Source organism: Somniosus microcephalus, chromosome 11, assembly GCF_052327205.1.
Source record: "Somniosus microcephalus isolate GS21.2 chromosome 11, FLI_Smic_1.0, whole genome shotgun sequence".
NCBI lineage: Eukaryota > Metazoa > Chordata > Chondrichthyes > Squaliformes > Somniosidae > Somniosus > Somniosus microcephalus.
The window spans coordinates 27,973,233-27,998,231 of NC_140997.1; the positions used below are offsets into that span (position 1 = coordinate 27,973,233).

At 46.5% G+C, this 24,999-nt stretch overlaps 1 protein-coding gene across 4 annotated transcripts in view; it reads left to right on the plus strand.

Moving 5' to 3' along the window:
* ttyh3a (tweety family member 3a) overlaps positions 1-24,999 on the plus strand; it is a 217,371-nt gene that overhangs the window by 178,748 nt on the left and 13,624 nt on the right. The window contains exons 12-15 of one of the 4 annotated variants that reach the window (XM_086000412.1): positions 18,216-18,398; positions 19,670-19,745; positions 20,224-20,324; positions 24,841-24,919. In XM_086000412.1, coding sequence (XP_085856538.1) covers positions 18,216-18,398; positions 19,670-19,745; positions 20,224-20,283 — 319 coding nt within the window. In that variant the 3' untranslated portion in view covers positions 20,284-20,324; positions 24,841-24,919. Of the gene's footprint in view, positions 1-18,215; positions 18,399-19,669; positions 19,746-20,223; positions 20,325-24,840; positions 24,950-24,999 lie in introns of those variants that run through there. The other 3 variants (XM_086000409.1, XM_086000411.1, XM_086000410.1) reach the window with 3 other exon arrangements.

Below are 24,999 nucleotides of genomic sequence, written 5' to 3' on the forward strand. Positions count from 1 at the left end.
TTAAATATATTCAAGGAGTTGGATATATTTCTTAAGGCTAAAGGGATCAAGGGATATGGGGAGAAGGCAGGAACGGGGTACTGAATTTGGATGATCAGCCGTGATCTCATTGAATGGCGGAGCAGGCTCGAGGGGCCAAATGGCCTATCCTGCTCCTATCTTCTATGTTTCTATGTCTTCTTTCCCACAACACAAAAATAAAAGCCAACACAAAATACACATTCCAATCCAAATTTATAAATTAAATCATGCCATAGCTGCATACAAAAATAAACTAACCACCCTTGTCTCTTCCGTGTGCCTTTTGCCTGTCCTAATCCTCCTATGAGGTGCTTCTCCAGTGGCTACAACATGGCTAGTGGAAGGCTGCTGACATTTAATGGAGAAGAGTGCAGATGGCCTTGGAGGGCGACCTCGAGCAGATCTGAGCCGAGAAGGCCCGGCTGCAGATGGCACCATCTCGGCCTGGACTGCAGCAGTCTGGGCTGCCTGGCTGATGGGCAACGGCAAGGGAGTGGCAGGGGTGGGAGCAGGAATGCTGTCATCCTGAGAGGGGACAGCAGGTTCATACTCCATGGAGCCACCACCACTCTCCTGGGGCTTCAGCAATCCTAGTACTGCGTTGGAGAACAGATTGCTGGAGTTCTGAGAGCCCTGTTGCGCACTGGTATCCAAAGCAATGATGGCAGCAGTCTGAGCTTCCACTGCAGCACTCGGACATTGGGTGGATGCTGCTTGTGCTGTAATGGAAGCTGAGGCATCGACCATCAGACACTGCATCATGGTTGGCTCCACAGGTGTGTTGATTGAGGTGGCCACCCTTTCCATGTTGGAAAGGATGGTCTCCAAGCTCTGTGCAAAGCGCTGTGCCATGTTGATGTTGGTCTCCTCCATGCTCCTTGACATTGAACGCAGGCTTCCCAGTACACCAAGAATTTGGGTGTGTATACCCATCAGCTGCCGTCTGTAGCCTGACTCATCGAAGTCCTCATGCGAGTCCTCTGCAGCAGAACTAGTATGCGACCTTGTCCTCCGGCGAACTGGCATCTGCGCTATCCTTTCCCCACAGCCCTGGCTCCAGTGCACGTGTCTCAACACATGCAGATCCTGCCTCTGTTATCCTCTAAATTACACGCAGTGTCAGTATCTGAGCTGGTGGCTGCGACAGAAATCGAGTGATGGTGTCCCTTCTCATTCTTCTTGCTCTTCCTCCGCAGCCTCGGCAGCTTCCAGTTCTTGAGTATCTGCAATGCAAAAAGGGCAAGAGTTGGGTTGTGGGGAGAGGAGAAAGTAAGAAGTGCATGCTTACACCATCTACAGTTTGTAAGTCAGAATAGATTGAGGGATGAGAGAAGGAGGATTAGGTTTGAGGATACCCTCATCTTCAATGGCTTCAGCCCTGCTGGTGGCCACAGCCTCAGCAGTGGCTCTTCCCATAATGGCCAACACCCTCCTCCATGGGGGTTAAACCATGCAGACGCCTCGCCCCCCTCCCATTAATTTCTGTTGTGTGCCACCTTCTGCAAGAAAGAGGGAAGTGGGTCAGTGAGTGTCGTGCAAAATGTTTGGGTGATGTGGCTGTCGTGGTTGAATAGCTGGCAGTATGCACAAGCCGTGAGATGTGGGTGCGAGGCTTGCAACAGTGCCAAGCGTGTGAGGGCGAGGTATAGCATACAAATGTTAGGTCCGAGTCCTGATTGATAGAGATTGTTGGTAGGTAAGTGATGGGGGTGTAGTGAATTGAGCAATGGATGAGGCTAGTGCTGCAGTTGGTAGGATATGGCATTTGAAGATTCACTCGTTGATCTTGACAACTCGTGAGATCATTAAACTTCTTCCTGCACTGCATCCAGACCCTTGGGGCTGCACTCCTGTCATTGACTTCTACTGCTATCTCGTGCCACTGCCTTCTGAGCATGTCAGGAGGGCCGCTCTGCTCCGCCTCCCGCCGCTGCCGATGCCAGTGCGGCATTGGCAGCGGCGGGAGGCGGAGCAGAGCGGCAGAGAGACTACAAAAGGCCCCAGAGGCTCAGGTAGGCCTCGGTGCGGCAGCGGCGGGAGGCGGAGCAGAGCAGCAGAGAGACTACAAAAGGCCCCAGAGGCACAGGTAGGCCTCAGTGCGGCGGAGGCGGAGCAGAGCGGCAGAGAGACTACAAAAGGCCCCAGAGACTCAGGTAGGCGTACCAATTTCCAATCTCGGGGAAGGAGAGGGGTAAAAAGTATTCGAGGTGTGACATCACCACAAAACAGGTAGGTAATTGGTTGGAGTATTTCTCTCGTTTTAAAACTTTAAGTCTGTGGTTTATAGTTTTTAAGGTGTCTGTGGTGTAGCGGGGACAGTTTGTAAACCAGGGCCCTTAAATATATCATTTAACTGTAGTGAAATTGGTGGGATTCATTTAATTTTAATTAATAAGTTAAAGGGTAAGTCATGGCAGGACAGCCCAGCCCCGTAGTGTGCTCCTCCTGCTCTATGTGGGAAATCAGGGACGCTTCCTGCGTCCCTGACGACCATGTGTGCGGGAAGTGTGTCCAGCTGCAGCTACTGACGGACCGCATTGCGGCACTGGAGCTGCGGATGGATTCATTTTGGAGCATTCGCGATGCTGAGGACGTCGTGAATATCACATTTAGCGAGTTGGTCACACCGCAGGTAAAGGGTGTACAGGCAGGAAGGGAATGGTTGACCAGCAGGCAGAGTAAGAGGCGCAGGCAGGTAGTGCAGGAATCCCCTGCGGCCATCCCCCTCTCCAACAGATATACTACTTTGAATACTGTTGGGGGGGATGACTCATCAGGGGAAGGCAGCAGCAGCCAACTTCCTGGCACCATGGGTGGCTCTGCTGCACAGGCTGGGAGGAAAAAGAGTGGAAGAGCTATAGTGATAGGGGACGCAATTGTAAGGGGAATAGATAGGCGTTTTTGCGGCCGCAATCGAGACTCCAGGATGGTGTGTTGCCTCCCTGGTGCAAGGGTCAAGGACGTCTTGGAGCGGCTGCAGAACATTTTGGAGGGGGAGGGCGAACAGCCAGTTGTCGTGGTGCACATAGGCACCAACGATATAGGTAAAAAACGGGATGAGGTCCTAAAAGCAGAATATAGGGAGTTAGGAGGTAAATTTAAAAAATAGGACCTCAAAGGTAGTAATCTCAGGATTGCTACCAGTGCCACATGCTAGTCAGAGTAGAAATAGGAGGATATTTCAAATGAATACGTGGCTAGAGGAATGGTGCAAGGAGGAGGGATTCAAATTCCTTGGACATTGGAACTGGTTCTGGGAGAGGTGGGACCAGTACAAACGGGACGGTTTGCCCCTGGGCAGGGCCGGGACCGATATCCTAGGGGGAGTGTTTGCTCGTGCTGTTGGGGAGGGTTTAAACTGAAGTGGCAGGGGGTTGGGAACCTGAGCAGGGAGACAGAGGAAAGGGAAACAAGGAAAAAAGCAAAAGACAGGAAGGAGAAAAACAAAATTAGAAGGCAAAGAACTCAACGGTTTAAATCAAACATGGTCACAGTAAATAATAATTCATATAGGTCTGAGAGCATTAAAAAAACAAGCCTGAAGGCTTTGTGTCTTAATGCAAGGAGCATTCGGAACAAGGTGGATGAATTAGCTGTGCAAATAGAGGTAAACGAATATGATTTGATTGGGATTACAGAAACCTGGCTCCAGGGTGGCCAAGGCTGGGAACTCAACATCCAGGGGTATTCAATATTTAGGAAGGATAGGCAAAAAAGAAAGGGAGGTGGGGTAGCATTGCTGGTTAAAGAGGGGATTAACACAATTGAAAGGAAGGATATTAACTCTGATGATGCGGAATCTGTATGGGTAGAACTGAGAAATATCAAGGGGCAGAAAACGTTAGTGGGAGTGGTATATAGACCTCCAAACAGTAATACGGAGGTTGGGGATGGCATTAAACGGGAAATTAGAGACGTGTGCAATAAGGGCACAGCAGTCATCATGGGTGACTTTAATTTACATATAGATTGGGCTAACCAAATTAGTAAAAATACTGTGGAGGAGGAATTCCTAGAATGTTTACGGGATGGTTTTCTGGAACAATATGTCGAGGAACCATCAGGCCATCTTAGACTGGGTATTATGTAATGAGAGAGGATTAATTGGCAATCTTGTTGTACAAGGTGCCTTGGGTCAGAGCGATCATAATATGATAGAATTCTTCATTAGGATGGAGAGTGAAGTAGTTGACTCGGAGACTAGGGTCCTGAATTTAAATAAAGGAAACTACGATGGTATGAGGCGCGAATTGGGTAGGATTGATTGGGGAATGTCACTCAAAGGGTTGACGGTGGATAGGCAATGGCAAATATTCAAAGACCGCATGGATGAACTACAGAAGTTATTCATCCCAGTTTGGGATAAGAAAACCAAAAGGGTGACTCAACCGTGGCTAACAAGGGAAATTAGGGATAGCGTAAGATCCAAGGAGAGGGCATATAAATTGGCCAGAAAAAGCGGTAACCCTGAGGATTGGGAGCAGTTTAGGATTCAACAAAGGAGGACAAAGGGATTAATTAAGAAGGGGAAAACAGAATATGAAAGTAAGCTTGCAGGGAACATAAAAACTGACTAAGAGCTTTTATAGATATGTGAAGAGAAAAAGATTAGTGAAATCAAGTGTAGGTCCCTTGCAGTCAGAAGCAGGGGAAGTTATAATGGGGAACAAAGAAATGGCTGACCAATTAAATGCATATTTTGGTTCTGTCTTCACAAAGGAGGACACAAATAACCTCCCAGAGATGTTGGAGAACATAGGGTCTGATGAGAGCGAGGAACTGAAAGAAATCAGTATTTGTAGGGAAATGGTGTTAGGGAAATTGATGGGATTGAAGGCCGATAAATCCCCAGGGCCTGATAATCTACATCCTAGGGTACTTAAGGAAGTGGCCCTAGAAATAGTAGAGGCATTGCTGATCATCTTCCAAAATTCGCTGGAATCTGGAACTGTACCCATGGATTGGAGGGTAGCTAATGTTACCCCACTATTCAAAAAGGGTGGTAGAGAGAAAGCGGGGAATTACAGACCGGTAAGCCTGACATCGGTAGTGGGGAAAATGCTAGAGTCCATTATAAAGGATGTAATAGCTGAGCACTTGGAAAACAGTGACAGGATCAGACAAAGTCAACATGGATTTACAAAAGGTAAATTGTGCTTGACTAATCTACTGGAATTTTTTGAGGATGTAACTGGGAAAATAGATAAGGGAGAACTAGTAGATGTGGTGTATTTGGACTTTCAAAAGGCTTTCGATAAGGTCCCGCATAAGAGATTAGCGTGTAAAGTTAAGGCACATGGGATTGGGGGCAAGGTATTGACTTGGATAGAGAACTGGTTGGCGGACAGAAAGCAGAGTAGGAATTAACGGGTCTTTTTCCGAGTGTCAGGCAGTGACTAGTGGGGTACCGCAGGGATCGGTCCTTGGACCCCAGCTATTCACAATATACATTAATGATCTAGATAAGGGAACTAGATGTAATATCTCCAAGTTTGCAGACGACACAAAGCTGGGTGGGCGTGTGTGCTGCGAGGAGGATACCGAGAAACTCCAGGATGATTTGGACAGGTTGGGTGATGAGGCAGATGCAATATAACGTGGATAAATGTGAGGTTATCCACTTTGGTGTCAAAAACAGAAAGGCAGACTATTATCTGAAAGGCAAACGATTGGGAGAAGGGGAAGTGCAACGAGACCTGGGTGTCCTTGTGCACCAGTCGCTGAAGGTAAGCATGCAGGTGCAGCAGGCGGTGAAGAAGGCAAATGGTATGTTGGCCTTCATAGCAAAAGGGTTTGAGTACAGGAGCAAGGATGTCTTGCTGCAGTTGTACAGGGCCTTGGTGAGACCACACCTTGAGTACTGTGTGCAGTTTTGGTCGCCTTATCTGAGGAAGGATGTTCTTGCCATGTAAGGAGTTCAGCGAAGATTCACAAGGCTGATCCCTGGGATGGCAGGAATGACGAATGAGGAGAGATTGGGTCGATTGGGCTTATACTCGCTGGAGTTTAGAAGAATGAGAGGGGATCTCATCGAAACTTATAAAATTCTGACAGGTCTGGACAAACTAGATGCAGGTAGAATATTCCCGATGGTCGGAGAGTCCAGAACCAGGGGTCATAGTCTAAGGATAAGGGGTAAGCCATTTAGGACAGAGATGAGGAAGAATTTCTTCACCCAGAGAGTGGTGAACCTGTGGAATTATCTACCACAGAAGGCAGTAGAGGCCAATTCATTAAATATATTCAAGAAGGAGTTGGATATATTTCTTAAGGCTAAAGGGATCAAGGGATTTGGGGAGAAGGCAGGGACAGGGTACTGAATTTGGATGATCAGCCATGATCTCATTGAATGGCGGTGCAGGCTCAAAGGGCCGAATGGCTTACTCCTGCTCCTATCTTCTATGTTTCTGAGGGTACAGGATATCTTTCCACCTCTTCCAAAACCTCCAGTGCAGCATCCGAAAACCTTTGTGCACGTTCTCTCCCATGGTCAGCCATTGTTGATTCTTGCACAGCACAATATTTATAAGATCTCTGCACCACTAGTAGCCACAATGCATCTCTCCTTTTAAGAGGTGCAGGCTAGCTTTAAGTAGTGCTAGGCATTAACAACATTGGCTGCACACATCAGCAGGGGGCCCAATGAACAGTGCGGGGAGCGCTGGCTGCACGCAGAAATCGTGGAAATGAGCAGGCAGCACGAGATTCGCGTGCTACCTGCAGTGCAATCAACTAGCGCAGATTAATCGCGTATCACGATCCCTGTGCTCGTTTAGGAGGTTATCCAATTTAACCCGTGATATTTTGAAGTCAGAAGGTATGCAATATAGTAAATAGCTTGTTAGTTCCTTATATCAAAGTTGGGTACATCAGAAGTTCACTGGTGACTTAAGAGCCCACAGGTCCTCTTGCACTGGTCACTGTGAAGAATAGTTCTGTTGGAGTCAGACAGTAACGTCAACCACTGCAGTTTTGAGGTTTTCTCACTTTGTGCTTAAGCACACAGGTGTTTGTTTTTTCAAATGACAGATACTAGCACCGAGGACAGTGCCGCATCATGGCCGTTCCATTGTCGTGACCTTCTAATTGTCAGTGGAATGTTACATGACTTGAGATTGTTTTTCAAGGCATTTTTTTAATCATTTCTGCCCACTACAGGAGCATATTGATATTTTCTATCTCCCAGTAGAACACTTGATTCTGAAACAGAAGTAAAATACTGCGGCACGGTGGCATAGTGGTTAGCACTGTTGCCTCACAGCGCGAGGGACCCGGGTTCAAATCCGGCCTCGGGTGACTGTCTGTGTGGAGTTTGCACATTCTCCCCGTGTTTGCGTGGGTTTCCTCCGGGTGCTCCGGTTTCCTCCCACAGTCCAAAGATGTGCGGGTTAGGTTGATTGGCCATGATAAAAAATTGGCCCTTAGTGTTAGGGGAGATTAAATACGTGGGGTTACGGGGATAGGGCTTGGGTGGGATGGCTGTCAGTGTAGGGACCGGGTGCTAGGGTTTGGATGATCAGCCATGATCTCGTTGAATGGCGGAGCAGGCTCGAAGGGCTGAATGGCCTACTCCTGCTCCTATCTTCTATGTCTCTATGAAATACTCCGCAGGTCAGGCCGCATACGTGGAGAGAGAAACCGAGTTAGTGGCCCTGAATTTGCGGTTGGAGGCGTACCTCCGGAGTACACTTCCGACCCTTGAACTATTTCCATACTTAACTCCTGGCTCTACAGCCACGGTGAGTTCGGGTCTTGGGCCTCCAGATGTACGCCTGCGTAAAGGCCAAGGAATGCAGGCGGTTCGGAAACGTCCCTGGGATCATGTGGACCGGGTCCTCCAATGAGTAAGGAGGATTCCATTGCAGTAATTTACGAACGGAATCCTCTAATGACATGCAATGGAATCCCCAAATAATTAAAGAATTTAGACAACTCTGATAAAAATAATTGTTCTCATTTTCAAATTTCATTAATAGTCCCTTCAATACAGCAAATATGTTAAAAAATGTAATTAAAAAAATGTTTTTGAACATTTAAATCTGGGTCAAAATTTCCATAAAATAATTTTAAGTGCATTTTTTATTTTTAAATTTAAGATTTATATTAACCCTTACACTGGTGAAAGCAGGCCCTATGCCTGCTTTTTACCAGCTGTAATATTTTCGTGGGCAGTAGTTGGGCAAATAGCCCAACTCTGCACCAGCGATACTGAGTTTACTTTCGGTTCGATAAATCTGTCAAGGCGCATGTGTAGCGCATGCGGAAACCCAGAACTTGCAGGGCCTTTCAGAAGGCTTACAACGGCGTACGCTCAGCCATCATCGGGAGCGCAAATTCCGGGCCATTGTTTCAGGTTGTTTCTGAAGCTCGCTGTCTGGCATTCAAACAACTGGGCCATCCCTTTAAGTTTTGCTTTAGTACTGTGATTCTGCCATGCTGTCTGATGCAGGTTATCAGGCCCAGGTGGTGGTTATGGAATTTGTTGAGATCCTTCCTTCATGTGATACTTTTAGCTATACAAGAGAGTGGAGAGCATTAATGCATTTTTTGATCATTAGCTTGGTATTTAAAGTGATGCCATGCTGACTCCACATGTATCCACGTAGATGTCCAGATGGCAATTTTACTTTCTTGATGTACAATCGTCTTTCTGATCAATGACTACATCATTGGATAGCAAACTTTACACATCAGTGAACTGGGTCTCAGCGATCAGTTCCACTTAGTTAGCATGAAGCAACATCATCCCAAAATGATATAGAAACATAGCAGATAGGAGCAGGAGTAGGCCATTCGGCCCCTCGAGCCTGCTCCGCCATTCAATGAGATCATGGCTGATCATCCAAATTCAGTACCCTGTCCCTGCTTTCTCCCCATATCCCTTGATCCCTTTAGCCTTAAGAAATATATCTAACTCCTTCTTGAATATATTTAATGAATTGGCCTCAACTGCCTTCTGTGGTAGAATTCCACAGGTTCACCACTCTCTGGGTGAAGACATTCCTCCTCATTTCTGTCCTAAATGGCTTACCCCTTAGCCTTAGACTGTGACCCCTGGTTCTGGACTCCCCGACCATCGGGAACATCCTTCCTGCATTTCGTCTGTCTAGTCCTGTTAGAATTTTATAAGTTTCAATGAGATCCCCTCTCATTCTTCTAAACTCCAGCGAGTATAAGCCCAATCGACCCAATCTCTCTCCATACGTCATTCCTGCCATCCCAGGTATCAGTCTGGTGAATCTTCGCTGCACTCCCTCCATGGCAAGAACATCCTTCCTCAGATAAGGCGACCAAAACTGCACACAATACTTGAGATGTGGTCTCACCAAGGCCCTGTACAACTGCAGCAAGACATCCTTATTCCTGTACTCGAACCCTCTCGCTACGAAGGCCAACATACCATTTGCCGCCTGCTGCACCTGCATGCTTACCTTCAGCGACTGGTGCACAAGGACACCCAGGTCTCGTTGCACTTCCCCTTCTCCTAATCTATTGCCATTCAGATAATTTGCCTTCCTGTTTTTGCCACCAAAGTGGATAACCTCGCATTTATCCACATTATACTGCATCTGCCCAATCACCCAACCTGTCTAAATCATATTGGAGTTTCTCGGTATCCTCCTCACAGCACACACGCCCACCCAGCTTTGTGTCATCTGCAAACTTGGAGATATTACATCCAGATCCCTCGTCCAGATCATTATATATTGTGAATAGCTGGGGTCCTAGCACCGATCCCTGCGGTACCCCACTAGTCACTGCCTGCCACTCGAAAAAAGACCCGTTAATTCCAACTCTTTGCTTCCTGTCTGCCAACCAGTTCTCTATCCAAGTCAGTACCTTACCCCCAATCCCATGTGCCTTAACTTTACACGCTAATCTCTTATGCGGGACTTTATCGAAAGCCTTCTGAAAGTCCAAATACACCACATCCACTGGTTCTCCCTTATCTATTTTACCAGTTGCATCCTCAAAAAATTCCAGTAGATTAGTCAAGCACGATTTACCTTTTGTAAATCCATATAACCTAATAGTAGTTTGATCAAAAAAATAAAAATACATGTGCTCTGCAAGCTGTTGAATATTGATTCACCTTAATGGTCCCAATGTCCATGTGTACAGTAAATGTTTTGAGGACCAACAGTTATGTCATGTTAAGTCAACTAAATTGGGCGGAAAACACATTCTTTAAAAAAAAATCAAACTAATTAAACATTTTGTGATAAACAGACTGATGATTCATGGAATTAAGGGACTAGATGGTATCAATCTGATGTAGTAATGCAGTGGTGTCCAAATTACAGCCTGTGGGCCATATGCGGACCATAAACTCTGGCAGCTCAGTTCCTTTGGCTTTATATTCTCATTTGTTGGTTTGTTCTGTTTAAAATTTGTTGGCCCAGAGATTTGCACAAGGCTGTTCTCCGTACTGTTGCCTGATGGGATAAATCCCAAATCTTTAAGATGTTGGCAAATTGGTGGGAACACTTAGTTATTTTCTCTGTGGCCTGCAAGATTCCATGGCAACCATCTAACCAGCCCACCAAGACAAAAAGCTTGCACACTGCTGCAGTAACACAGATTGTGGCACGAGGCACCAGCAGTGCTGTTCCGCCCTCTAGTGGTCGGAATTAGCTCCAGGCGCCTGTTATTTCCCCATAGCCCAGCAAATTTATCCTTTTCATGTATTTTTCCAATTCCCTTTTGAAAGTTATTATTGAAACAGCTTTCACCACCCTTTCAGGGAGTGCATTCCAGATCATCATTTGCTGCGTTAAAAACATGTTTCCGCATGTCGCCTATGGTTTTTATGCCAATCACCTTAAATCTGTGTCCTCTGATTACTGACCCTTCTGCCACTGGAAACAGTTTTTCTTTATCAAAACCCTTCAAAACTTTGAACATGTCTATCAAATTCCCCCCCTTAACCTTCTCTGCTCTGAGGAGAATGACCCCAGTTTCTCTCCTGTCTCCACGTAACTGAAGTCTTTCATCCTTGGTACCATTCTATTAAATCTCCTCTGCACCCTCTCTAAGTCACTCTTGCATAAGTGTGGTGCCCAGAATTGGCCACAATACTCCAGCTGGGGCCTAACCAGTGTTTTATAAAGGTTTAACATAACTTCCTTGCTTTTGTACTCTTTGCTTCTATTAATAAAGCCAAGGATCCCATATGCTTTTTTAACAGCCTTCTCTACTTGTCCTGCCACTTTCAAAGACATGTGTACGTACACTCCCAGGTCTCTCTGTTGCTGCACCACCCCCCTTTAAAATTGTAGCATTTAGTTTATATTGCTGCATCTCATTCTTCCTACCAAAATGAATCACTTCACACTTCTCTGCGTTAAATTCCATCCGCTCTGTGTCTGCTCATTTTGCCGGTCTGTCCACTTGAAGTCGGTTATTATCCTCCTCACTGTTCTACATTTCCGAGTTTCATGTTATTTGCAAACTTTGAAATTATCCCCTGTATACCCAAGTCCAGGTCATTACTATATATCAAAAAGAGCAGTGGTCCCAACACTGACCCCTGGGGGACACCACTGCACACTTCCCGCCAGTCTGGAAAAACAGCCGCTCTGCTTTCTGTCCCTTAGCCAAGTTCGTATCCACACAGTCACCCAATTTGCATCTGCTCTCCCCACCGTAGAGCGGAGCATATTGTGAGCAACCGCCAAGGTATTTTAGATTAGAGGAAGTACAAGCGAATTGCTGTCTCACATTGAAAGTACATTTGGGGCCCTGAACAATGAGAAGAGGTAAATGACCACGTACAACTGCAGTGGATGCAACACGGGCAAGTACCAAGCGAAGGGCCTCTGGAAGCTGAGGTGGTGGAACAATGAATCCAAAAAATAAAACAACACGAACAGCGGGGGAGGAGGAAGCTGGGAGAAAGACATGGAGTCTTTACAGGAAGCGGGATAGGGGAAAGCACAATCCAGGTCGTTATAGAAGTCTTTGGGTTTATATGTGGAAAGTCTATTGCCAGAGAGGGTACATAAAGAGAACAGTCAGAGTTGAACCAAGTGAAGGTGAAGAATGGATAGAAATAAGAAGCACGGTTAATGAAATTTTCATAATTATAGTGAAAGTCAGAATTGATGTGAGTTGTGCAAGGTATGAAATACCTGAGAATTAACCAGCTGCATATCTATTGGATTGAAAGATTGGTATCGCCACATACCATTCCAACTCTCAATACCGGGCATGGCTCCAATACAGTTAATGAGGAAAAATAGCAGGGGAGAAATTGCATGGCAACAGAATCATGGAGCACTAGGAGCCCTGGCTGTAGTTTAATCAAATGCAATATATTAACTATGGAGTAGAATTCATAAAGTGCATGTGTCCTGGAAAATCCAGCTCCCTGCCTCTCCTGGCTGACAATTGATGGACCCGTAGCCCCACTTAGGGATGTCAATTTCTGCTGCTTTTGTAAACCGAGACCCCACACTGATGTGATTAGAGCTGCTGCAATTGTGCCATGTATTTATAGTGGGGCAACTGCCGTTCCATATATGTACATTATGATAAAATAGAGCAATTTTTGTCTGAGGTATGGGCCCGTATTTTCCGATGTAGGTCTATCTGTCAAAAGTATGAAGGGGGATTCCCTTCTCCCATTGGCCCGCGTGATCCCAGGGACACTTGTGAACCGCCTGGGATACGTGGGCCCTGCGCATTTCGTCGTGGAGAGGCCCAGGATCAGAAATGGCCGGACCTCTGGAGCCTTTGTGTAAGAGCGTAGATTTTTTTCCCCCGATAGGAGGCATCTGCACGCAGGAAGCCTCCTATCAGAAATTACGGGTCAAGGCTTCTCTACATTTACGGTGCATTTGGACTTAAAGCCAGATTCAACTGAAGAAATGAACACTTGCTGGCAAATGTGTCAAGATCCAGATCCCCATGATGGGGCTACAAGTTGCTGCTAGGTGGCTTGATTTATATTGTAGGAGTCTACGTACTCCTAGCAAAAAATACTGAACTCGGAGAGGTTCAACAGAAAAGGTTTAATTGTTGAGGCTGCATGCTGAACACAAAATGGAGTCAGAGACTACATACAGCTTCGACTGCTCCTCCCCCGCTCTGGGCTTAACTATGTTGCAGATCGAGTTTCTTAAAGGCGTGATCCTTCTTAAAGGCATGACGCCTGATTTATAGTCTACGGACCGGAAAGCGGATTGTGTCCTTTCTGTGATCGGTACGCCACACAGCTCCCCCCAGAATCCGCTAGTAGGGAGTGTATGAATCGGCGTGGCGGCTTGATGGCACGGCCGGAACGGCTCTTGGCGGTTGGTGTCGGGAGTGGGGCGGTCGGACGCGTTGGGCTCTTAGGCGGTCTGCCCCGCGGTGGGGGTTGGCCCACTTGAACGGGTTCGTCGGGCACTAGGTGCGCCAGCTTGAGCCGGTCGACCGACACCTTGTCAGTTCTGCCGCCCACTTCGAGGAGGAAGAACTTGTTCCCCGTCTGGAGTACCTTGTAGGGTCCGTCGTATGGGGGCCGTAGAGGTCCTCGGTGGGCGTCACGGCGCACGAAAACAAATTTGGCCATGTGCAGGCTAGGTGGTACGCGGGTTGCTGGTTCGCCGTGTCGGCCGGTGGGTACCGGAGCAAACTGTTGTGCTCGGTTGGCGAAAGCGCGGGATTGCTGGTCAGCCGACCAGGGGGTCGTGGCGGTGGGCAGGAACTCTCCGGGTACGCGCAGTGGCTGGCCGTACAAGAGTTCCGCCGCCGAGGCTTGCAGGTCTTCCTTGTCCACGGAGCGTAGGCCGAGTAGCACCTACGGGAGGCGGTCGATCCAAGCCTCGTCCTCGAGGCTGGCGCGGAGGGACGCCTTCATGGACCTGTGGAATCGCTCGCACAGTCCGTTGGCTTGGGGGTGGTAAGTCGTGGTGCGGTGAACGGCCACCCCGAGGTTTCGAGCGATGGCGGCCCACAGATCAGAGGTGAACTGTGGGCCTCTATCCGACGTCATGTCGGAGGGGACGCCAAACAGAGCGACCCAGGTACCGATGAACGCCCTCGCGGTGGTGGTGGACGTCAGTGGAATGACCTCGGGCCAGCGGGTGGTACGGTCCACGATTGTCAGCAGGTGCGTGTGACCTTGTGATGGTGGCAGGGGGCCGACGAGGTCGATGTGGATGTGGTCGAACCTTCTTTCTGGCACGGTGAACTCCTCGAGTGGGGCTTTGACGTGCTGGTGGATTTTGGCACGCTGGCAAGCTATGCAGGATCTGGACCAGACGCGCACATCTTTGCGCAGGCCGCGCCAGACAAATCGGTTGGCCACCAGTCCAATGGACGTGCAGGTGCCGGGGTGTGAGAGGCCGTGGACGATGTCGAACACCCATTTTCGCCGGGACTACGGGGCGGGGTTGCGCCAAGGAGGTGTCGCATTTGATTGCGGACGGGCCGCAGGCGACGTCGGTCAGTCGCAGCCCTGGGAGGGTTGTGGGCGCGGAGAGCAGATCGGGGTCGGTGCGTTGCTCCGCTGCCAGTTGAGCATAGTCCACTGCCAGGTGGACGGCGGGGCGGGATAGGCAGTCGGCCACCACGTTGTCTCGACCGGAGACGTGCCGGATGTCCGTGGTGAATTCGGACACCGCGGTGAGCTGGCGTTGTTGCCTGGCTGACCACGGGTCCGCAGATTTCGCCATCGCGAATGTCGGGTTTGTGGTTGACAAACGCGGTGAAGGGGCGGCCCTCCAGAAGAAATCTAAAATGGCGGACTGCCAGGTACAGTGCGAGGAGCTCGCGGTCAAAGGCGCTGTATTTGGCCTCCGGGGGGCGCAGTTGGCGGCTGAAAAAGGCCAGCGGTTGCCAGGCCCCGTCGACCCACTGTTCGTACACGGCGCTGACCGCGTGGTCAGAGGCGTCCGTGGTGAAGGCCACCCTGGCGTTGGGCTGTGGGTGAGCAAGCATGGTGGCGTCGGCGAGCGCCTTTTTGGTCGAGTCGAAAGCGGTCAACATGTCCGCTGACCACTCGATCGCCATTCTGTCTTTCTTACCCCGGAGGGCTTCGTATAGGGGCCGCATGAAGGAGGCCGCTCCGGGAATGAAGCGGTTGTAAAAGTTGATCATCCCCAAGAACTCCTGGAGGCCTTTGATGGTGGTAGGCCGGGGGAACTGCTGGCCGGCTTGCACCTTGGCGGGCAGGGGAATGGCTCCGTCCTGCGTGATGTGGTGGCCAAGGAATTCGATCCTGCTGAGGCCGAATTGGCACTTGGCTGGGCTGATGATGAGCCCGTGCTCACTGAGTCGCTGGAACAGGGTGCGGAGGTGCTCGATGTGTTCCTGCTTGGAGGAACTAGCTACCAGGATGTCATCCAGGTAGACAAAGAGGAACTTCAGGTCCCGGAGGACCGAGTCCATGAGCCGCTGGAAGGCCTGGGACGCGTTTTTGAGGCCGAAGGGCATTCGGAGGAACTCGAATAGCCCAAAAGGGGTGATTATGGCCGTCTGGAACGTCCGTGGGGTGGACTGGCACCTGATGGTAACCGCGCACCAGGTCGACTTTGGAGAAGACTGAGCGGCCGGCCAGTCTAGCCGAGAAGTCTTGAATGTGCGGTATGGGGTACCGATCCGGCGTGGTGGCGTCGTTTAGGCGCCGGTTGTCCGCGCAGGGGTGCCATCCCCCGTCGGGTTTGGTGACGATGTGGAGTGGGGAGGCCCAGGGGCTGTTGGAGCGGCGGATGATGCCGAGCTGTTCCATTGTGGCGAACTCGGCCCGCGCGATCTCCAGCTTGGCCGGGTCCAGCCTGCGGGCGTGGGCATACACCGGTGGGCCTGTGGTGGGAATGAAGTGTTCTACCCCGTGCTTAGCAACCTTCGCGGAGAAGGTCGGGTTGGTGAGGGCTGGGAACTCAGCCAGGAGTGCTGAGTAGTCGTCCGTTGAGCGGGAGCGGCACTGCCATGCCATTTCAGCGGGTTGGGGGGGGGCCATGGCGCCCGGGATAGGTGACATGGTGTTCATGTCCACGAGGCGGCGCCGAGGCATGTCAACCAACAGGCCATGGGCGCACAGGAAATCCGTACCGAGGAGCGGGGAGAGCACCTTGGCGGTGATAAACTCCCAGTGGTAGCGGCAGCCTGCGAGGTCGATGGTGACGGTGCGGGTGCCGTACGTCCGGATGTCGGTGCCGTTGGCGGCAGCCAGCGCAGGGCCACGGCCACCTCGCTGGATCTCGAGGGCGGACGCGGGGATGATGCTGCGCTGCGCGCCCGTGTCGCATAGGAAACGGCGTCCGGAGGTGCTGTCCGTAACGTACAGCAGCGTGCCTGCTTGCCCCACGGCCATCGTGTAGGCCGGTGTGGGGCGGTTGGAAACGTGCAGGGATGGCTGCAGCGGCGTGCCCGTGCGCCGAACCGGGTATGGAAGTAGCAATAGCCCTGGGTCGGAGGGCTTGGGGGACGTGGGGGCCTCGTGGCCGAGTGATAGAGGGTGGAGCGCGCGCCGACGCTGCGGAGGCCAGGTCGGGGGTGACGGCGTGGTTGGAGCTGGCGGACAGGAGCTTATCGGCTTCGTCAGCCAGGGCCTCGAGGTCCGTGAGGCTGGACGCCACGATCGCCGGGCGGATGCTGGGAGGTAGTTGGCGGATAAAGAGCGTGTGGAAGAGGGAGCCGGGCGGTTTCTCGTCGGTCAGAGCAAGCATGTGTGAGAGCAAGTCTGACGGCGTGGAGTCACCGAGGCCCGGGAGGTCGAGGAGGTGGCAGTTGCGCAAGAATTGGGAGGGTGTGAATTTTTTAATGAGCGCGGCCTCGAGATGTGCGTACTTGCCTTCCTCCGGAGGGTTTTGTAGTGTTGTCCAGACTTTCGTGATTGTGGAGCTGCCCAGGGAGGCGAGGAGGTAGTCGTACATCGTTGCATCGGCGGTGATGCCGCGGAGTCGGAATTGCGATTCGGCTTGAAGGAACCAGGTGGTGGCCAGGTTCTCCCAGAACTCCGGCAGCTTCACAGAAACTGTGTTTGTGTCAGCCATGGTTACGCTTAGGAGTCGTCCTGAGCGTCGGGGTCACCAATGTAGGAGTTTACGTACTCCTACCAAAAAATACTGAACTCGGAGAGGTTCAACAGAAAAGGTTTAATTGTTGAGGCTGCATGCTGAACACAAAATGGAGTCAGAGACTACACAAAGTACGACTGCCTTTCATCAGTGCACGGCTTCGACTGCTCCTCCCCCGCTCTGGGCTTAACTATGTTGCAGATCGAGTTTCTTAAAGGTGTGATCCTTCTTAACGGCACGACGCCCGATTTATAGTCTACGGACCGGAAAGCGGATTGTGTCCTTTCTGTGATCGGTACGCCACAATATAGTGATTGGTCAAGGAGTTCAGTTCAGCTTGAATCTACTGATCAACAGAAGGTCTGGGTCTGGTTCACAAGGATTGACTGTGAGCCTTGTGAATCACTGAATGTCTAATGTAATTGAGAGATGCAGATTTTTTAAAAGTCTGTTATTTCAGTATATCTTAAGATTTTGAGTAATATGGCTGCCTTTATCACAGTGAGCAGTCATTTTGAAGCTAACGAGTGACTGGGCTAAATCTGACGCTGGTAATTGTGTTCTGCCGCTTAAGAAGTGAGCAGCCATGTTTTAAGGATCAATTTTATGGTGAGACTTGGCACAGGATAGGCATGTGTAGTGACATTTTGGTAAAGTTTGTAAACTTACTGTTCATTTAATGTTAAATAATTTCACCGCATGGGATGTATTCCAATAACCTGGAGCACCGTGACAAAGGTTCTCTGTTTGATCCCTGGATCTTGCTATGTTTATCTAGATATTGGGCAGTTAAGGGCACACTCTGGTTCACAGGGGATGTGAAGCCAACTTATGGAAGTGGCTGGTGATGCTAAACCCAGGGAGAATATCTAGCATAAACACGTAACATACATCATAGCATCAAGTCTGCACTGAGCTATTTTTTTTAAAAGCATAAATTCTGTTGTGATACTAATGGTGTTTCACCAAAAATTCAGCATTTACACCAAAAACGGTGGGTTAAAAAAGCTACTAAAATGCAAACAATAAAAAAAATTACATTCTTTTATAACTGCAACATGTTATGGTGCAAAGTTTAGTCCAAAATTAATATGCTAAATCCACGAAATGCGTAAGGAAGAATCATGTATTAGTTTAAAAGAGTTCCATGCTTGATCCTGATATTGTTTGTTTTTCCCATTCCTGAAGGAGTCATGTTGATGAGGATGGAGATGAGGATATTGTGAACCCGCAAGGGAACCGCCAACAGCACGACAATCTGTACAGAGTTCATATGCCCAGTCTGTACAGCTGTGGGAGCAGTTTTGGCAGTGAGACCAGTATTCCTGCCGCAGCACATACTGTCAGCAATGCCCCTGTCACGGAATACATGTAAGCGACAGAATCATCTTCTGTTCTTTTAGTTCCTGCTGTCCAGTTTGCTTCTTTTTTTCCATCTGCTTAAAATTAAATGAATATTTGAAAACTGAAGTCCAGAAGGGTTTTAAAACCTTGTGAGAAATGTTAAATTACATATTTATTTTATTATCGAGTTATACCAGGTTCATACAGCAATAAACGCTAAATTATAATCGTTGTAGCTGAGGGGAGGTGGGAACTGATGTTCCCTCTAATTTTTGTTCCCCTGCGTGGGCCCTTTAAATTTGCTGTGCCGTATCTCTTCCAGTGGCAGGGCTGGTGAGCGGCCTGAGCGGGATCTCGTGATCAGTGCGCGACCTAGGGGCAACAGAGGTGGGAACCCAATTTAGTCATCTGAGCAGCATTTTTATTTACTGTTACTGATCTGCCAGTTTATCAAAGGAAGTGATCACTTTACCAGGTGACTTCCAAAGCAGGTTGGAATCCCAGTCGTTCCCACCCTAATTCTTTTTTTCCCCCAGTATGAAACACACTGATCCATTTTTGAAAAGGTATTTGTAAAAGCAGAAAAATCCACGGCATTTTTTCTTGATATTTATGGAATGTAAATTTTGGTTGTCATGGGGCCGCCTCGGGTCTGCTTGGGTTCAAAACTAAAAAAAAATGTTTTTTCCTGTAGCCATTTTAAAGTTTTCTCAGTACCAGGGCCTCTTTTGATAGCAATTGTTACTAAAAAAAAAATAAAAAAAAATCATTGGCCTTGAGAATTCAAACCTAAAAATACTCACTTCATTGTGTCTCTGTTTTAACGCAGATGTTCTGATGTAAAATGTCTTATTTAAAGGGTGGGGGATGTCGAGGCGGAGTACTTTTTTTGAATGTGTAGCTTCAGAGTGTCCCCAGGCTGGTTTGAAGTTGCACCCCCTGCTGGTTACAATTCAGATTCGCTCTGTAATTGATGTGATTGGAGTGGCTAAGAAGGGAGGGAGACCATTCTCAAAGGCTTCCAAGCCAGCAGCAGAAGTAGATGTTTTCCAAAAAAGGTCAAATTTTAGGCGAGTTTATTATTATTGTATAAAGTGGGAGAGTGCTATGCATAAAATGACTGCTCCTAAACCTCGCTTCCCTTTATGTATCCCATAAAAAATGCAAATAAATTGCGGTGTAGGCATCTTATTAACCCACATTTCCCATTAAGATCAATTTTCTTATGTCCGGTGCAGTACCTGTTTAGTTAACAAACCAGAATGTAACTGATCCTTTTTTTCTCTGTAATTAAACAGGAGCCAGAACACAACCTATCAGAATCCCCGCTGTGAGAACACACCTCTGATTGGCAGAGAGTCTCCTCCTCCTTCTGTAAGTTGATAAGATTTATTTAGTTTAGGGTTTTTCTTTGTTTTCACAATGTAAAACTAGTCCAAAGCTTTAAAAAAAAACTACAATTTGCTATGCCAATGGGCTTGATCAAAGAAAAAATTACATATTTTTGAAAGGGAATGTTGGTCAACTAGAATTTTAAAATAAAGCTAATGCAATCAATTTGTGTTTGTGTAGTATGCTGGTGCTGGGAAATGAATGCATACCACACAGATTTTTGAAGAGTATGGTGCAATAGAATTGGTGGTATCTTCTGATGAAGGATTTTCGTGTTGCATAAATTTCCTATATTAGAACAGGAACAAAAATGAGGCACCATTCGTCAAAAATTTGTCCCACAGTTTTTAGACATGGTAGGATAAAACAAAAAAGTAACTACACTAGCCCCTTGCTATAACATTGGCTAGTATGCCACAACTTCTCATAACACATATTCCTTATGGCTCCCTTTCTATAGGGGAACCATATAAAAGACTGTCTACAACACACTCGTCAGTATAGCGAGCTTTTTGTGTGACTGCAAAAGACAGCTTTATAGAGAGGGTCTAGTGTGTACTGGTAAGTGGTGTTTTATCTCGCCCAGTTTAATTCAGATTGTTTTCTACTTTAAGTTTGTTGTATATTAATGGTATGCATATAGCTTAAATTTAATCCTTTGAGTACATTGTAGTATTTTGCACCATTCAAGTGTTTAAAATTCAATCTAAATGTCCATATTCAAACCAATTTGCATTTTTTGGATCACGTTTGATAGGATCTTAACTATTGGCCCAATTGTAGCATGTAGTATTGGAAGATTATTGTCCGGGATATATTAAAGGTGCAGAATAGATAAAGGTCTTAAAGGATTGAAATGTCTAAAGTAATAATTAGTATGAGACATAATGCCCAGATGATGAGAATCAAACCTTAACACCTCATCAACAGTCCACTTTCCTTTTATAAAAATGTACTTTTGTTGTAAGAAAGTGAACTGTTAAACTAATTTCTTTGTATTCATCAACAAACTGCTGTATAAAGGTTGAGTTGTATTTTATAACAGGCCAGCCTGACAATGTGGGAATCAACATTTATCTAATTCTGTTTTACACACTTTAAAATGATATGGTGGTGACATCTTTAGAAATAAGAAATATTTTCAGTTTGCATTGATGCAGTATTGGAATACTTTGCTAATTTAAAATATATTTTAACAAGTTTTCCTATTTAACTTTATTTATTTCTGTTTCAGTCTTTGTTCTGACTTTTGTCTCTGTTGCTTTTACCATCTCTCTACAATTTCTCTACTTTCATTTTACATAGCTTTATGGCCTCCATTCATATTATACTTGATCTCTTAAGAGTCTTGGGTAGCATCTGGTAACTAAAGACTACCCAGGCTTCTCAAGGTGGCTTTAGAGCTTTTTCTATATTGATCATAATTGATTTGGGAACAGCAGGCAATCTGGTTCAGCAGCTTATTTAGTGTATGCACGGGTTCAAGGCCATTTTTAGAATCACTTTTTTGGCATTTGCTAAAATTGAACACTGATTTGGTATTTATCAAATCAAATAACTGGAGTTTGCTTCCCACACTGTGAAGTTGCCCTATTATAAAGCTAAAAGTGTGTGACCAGAACTGGTTACTGATATGATGGTAAAGGTAAATATTGCCAATCGTGATCATAATACTGTATGATTTAATTTGGTATTAGGTTTGAGAGGCAGAAGGGAGAGTCCTAAACCAGGGTTTTAAATATAAGTAAGGCAGACTTGGAAGGGATGAGAAATGACCTGGGCTTGAACTGTTAATGGGCAAACCTATAGACAAACAGTAGGAAGTATTCAAAAAAAAGTATTTGGTACGATAGAAAACTAGTACATACCCCTAAAAGGCAAAATCTCTACTTGTGTAGTGAAGCAAAATAAATAAAAAAAACAATGGTCAACAAATGAGATAAGAGACTGTATCAAGTTAAAAGAAAAGGTTTACACAAATACAAGAAAAGGTTGAAAACCAGCAGACTGGGAGAGCTATAAAAATCAACAAAGGGATACAAATAAAGTAATAAAGTAATAAAGCGCAAAAAGAGAATATATCAAAGCTAACAGCAATTTTTTTCTAAATATAAATATATTAAGAGAAAGAGAGTGGTAATGGAGGAATGTGGACCCATTAAAGACAGATGCAGGTGAGACTATAATGGACAATAAGGAAATGGCAGACTTGTTAAATGAGTACTTTGTATCCATTTTCACAGTGGAAGAAGAGGACAAAATACCATTGGTACAAAGGAACCTAAAAAGAAGTCATAAGGAGGAACTTAGAGGATTTAGCATAAAGTAAAAAATGGTAATAGAGAAAATAATGGGACTTAAGATAGACAAAACTCCAGGAGCTAGTTTTCAACCCCGGGGTATTAAAAGAAATAGGTGAGGAAATTGCAGATGCGTTACAATTATCCAGCGTTCTCTAGATTTGGGAATTGTACCTTTTGGATTGGGAAATTGCAAACACCACTTCATTATTTGAGATGGGAGAGAGGGAGGAACCATGTAACTACAGACCTGTCCATTTAACATCAGTTGTGGGGAAGTTACTGGAATTTGTCATCGGGGACAAAGTGACTGAGCACTTGGACAAGTATGAACTGACCAAAGAGAGTCAGCATAGATCTCTGAAGGGTAGGTAATGTCTGATTAATCTAGTTGAATTTTTTGAGGAGGTCATCACTAGCATGGTGGATAGAGGCATGTCTATGAATGTTGTCCATATGGATTTCCAGAAAGCGTTTGATTCCGCACAAGAGTTTATTAGCATAAATAAAAGCTCATGGAATTGGAGGTAATCTTGTGACATTGGTTGGTAATTGCTGGGGAAGTATGAGATAGAGTAGGCAGAAAGGGAACGTTCTCTGATTGGTGGGATGTGACAAGTGATGATCCCCAGAGCTCTGTACTGGGGTCTCAGCTTTTCACCATATATAAATGGCTTTGATGAAGGAATAGAGTTGTATATCCAAGTTTGCAGATGATGCTAAGTTAGAAGGCACAGTAAATTGTCTAGATGGGAGCAGGAAGTTAAAAAGAGATATTGATAGACTAATTGAGTGGGCAGAACTGTGGCAGATGGCATTCATTGTGAGATCATCCACTTCGGATTTGAGAAAGAAAAATCTGAATATTTTCTTTCGAGTGGGAGACTCGGAGCTGTGGAGGAGCAAAGGGATTTAGGTGTCTGCACACATCACTAAAAGCTAGTGCACAGGTACAAAAATGATTAAAAAGGCGAATGGAATGTTGGCCTTTATCTCAAGGGGGTTGGAATACAAAAGTGAGGAAGTGATGCATCAGTTCTGCAGAGCCTTGGTCAGACCCCAACTGAAGTACAGGAAACTTTCTGGTATCCGGCACTGACGGGACCGAGCTGTTGCCGTTCCATCAAAACTGCCGGAGAAACCAGCGCTAATGTTAAAACATTCGGAGCTTCTGAGCTCCGTGTGAAGCAACAAACCCTGTTGCTTAGCAACAGCTTCAAAACAGTCGGCGTAGCTTGCAAGCGTCTCTGTAGCTAAGCAACAGCTTCAGCTAGACCTTGCAGAGCCACGACTGGAGGAAAAAAAGCAACGAGAAGTAAAAAGAAAAACTTATCTGAACCGACTCCTGAATTTTGCCGGTGGATAGAGCTTTCCGGACATTTAACCTCCGGTTAAACGAAAGTTTCCTGTAATATGTTTAGGTTTAGGCACAACATCTCAGAAGATATATCTTGGAGAGGGGGTACAACACATCGTCACCAGAATTATACTGTGTGTTAAAGGGTTAAATTATGAGGACCGGTTACATAAACTTGGCTTGTATTCCCTTGAGTTTAGAAGGTTGAGGGATGATTTAATAATAAAGGTTTCAATAAGGTGGATACAGAGAAACAATTTCTGCGCTGGGGGAATCTAGAACATGGGAGCATTATTATCTTAATATTAGAGCTGGGCCATTTAGGAATGAAATCTGGAAGCACTTTTTCCACATAAAGGGGAGTGAAAATCTGGAAGAGGTTTTTACCTCCTTTCCCCCACCCACCACCCCTCTCCTCCCCCCCCCCCCCCCCCCCCCCCAAAAGGCTGTGGATGCTGGATCAATTGAAATTTTCAAGACTGAGATTGATAGATTTTTATTGGGTATGGGTTTCAAGCCATATGGAGAAAAGGTAGGTAAATGTAATTGAGGTACAGGCCAGCCATGATCTTATTGAATGGTAGAACAAGCTCAAGGGGCTGAATGGCCACTCCTGCTCCTGTGTGTGTGAATCATGAACCTACCAAGGCCTTGCATAGGCATATGGATCCCAGTAGGAATATAAATTTACTCTCTGGTGGAATTAGAGGTTCTCTAGAAAAGAAAACCAATGTCTGTCTCCAGTAAGCACCCATACCTGGGCCAAATTGAACATTGCGTCTCCTTGCTTTCTAAAGATTGCGGTTTCATTGTTCTAGCAGTCTTTTTTAATGGTACGGTAATGCAAGACATTGCGATGCTTTCAAAATTATCACAAAAACTATTAAGTGTTTTACTGAGGATTTCCTTTTTAGTACCAATACTGTCTTTGTGGACTAAGTGACTACTTTGAGAAGCAAAACCTGTTTTCTGCCATTTTTCAAAAGTCACATTCTTGAAAAACAAAGTTGAATGAAGATAAAACAAAGTAGAGACACAGTCAAGATTTTGGAGTTATATCAAACTGAATATTCCAGTTGTGAACTGTTTTTGGCGCTGGTGCATAATTCTACAGTCCTCAAAGGGTTAAAATGTGCTTGGTTCAAAATTAACATGGAATATTACCTTGAGTTAAGAGAAAATATAGTCATATATAGGAGTGGGTTTAGTTTAATGGGTTTTTCATGCTGTTAAGTTGACACGTGTTCATATATAAAAAGGTTTTTATAAGTTGTGTTGCTCCCAATTGTTCCTGTGTTCCCTCCCCATGTCCTGGGAATGTTCCTGGGTGTTTTGTGGGTTTGTTCTCCCCTTTACACTTGCTTGCACTGGATTTCTCTTTTGAGGCTGCACTCTATTTCTCTCTCTTGCAATGCCACAGCTGTATTTGGCTGCTCTGGACAGTGGCAGCCATCTGAGCTGGCAGCCAAAGAACTGCGACAGTGCGAGAACGAACTCTTACTGGTAAAGAAGGCAGCAAACCAGAACAGGTACTGAAATATGGCTTTATATCCCATCCCCTATTGCTTTCAGTTCCTTA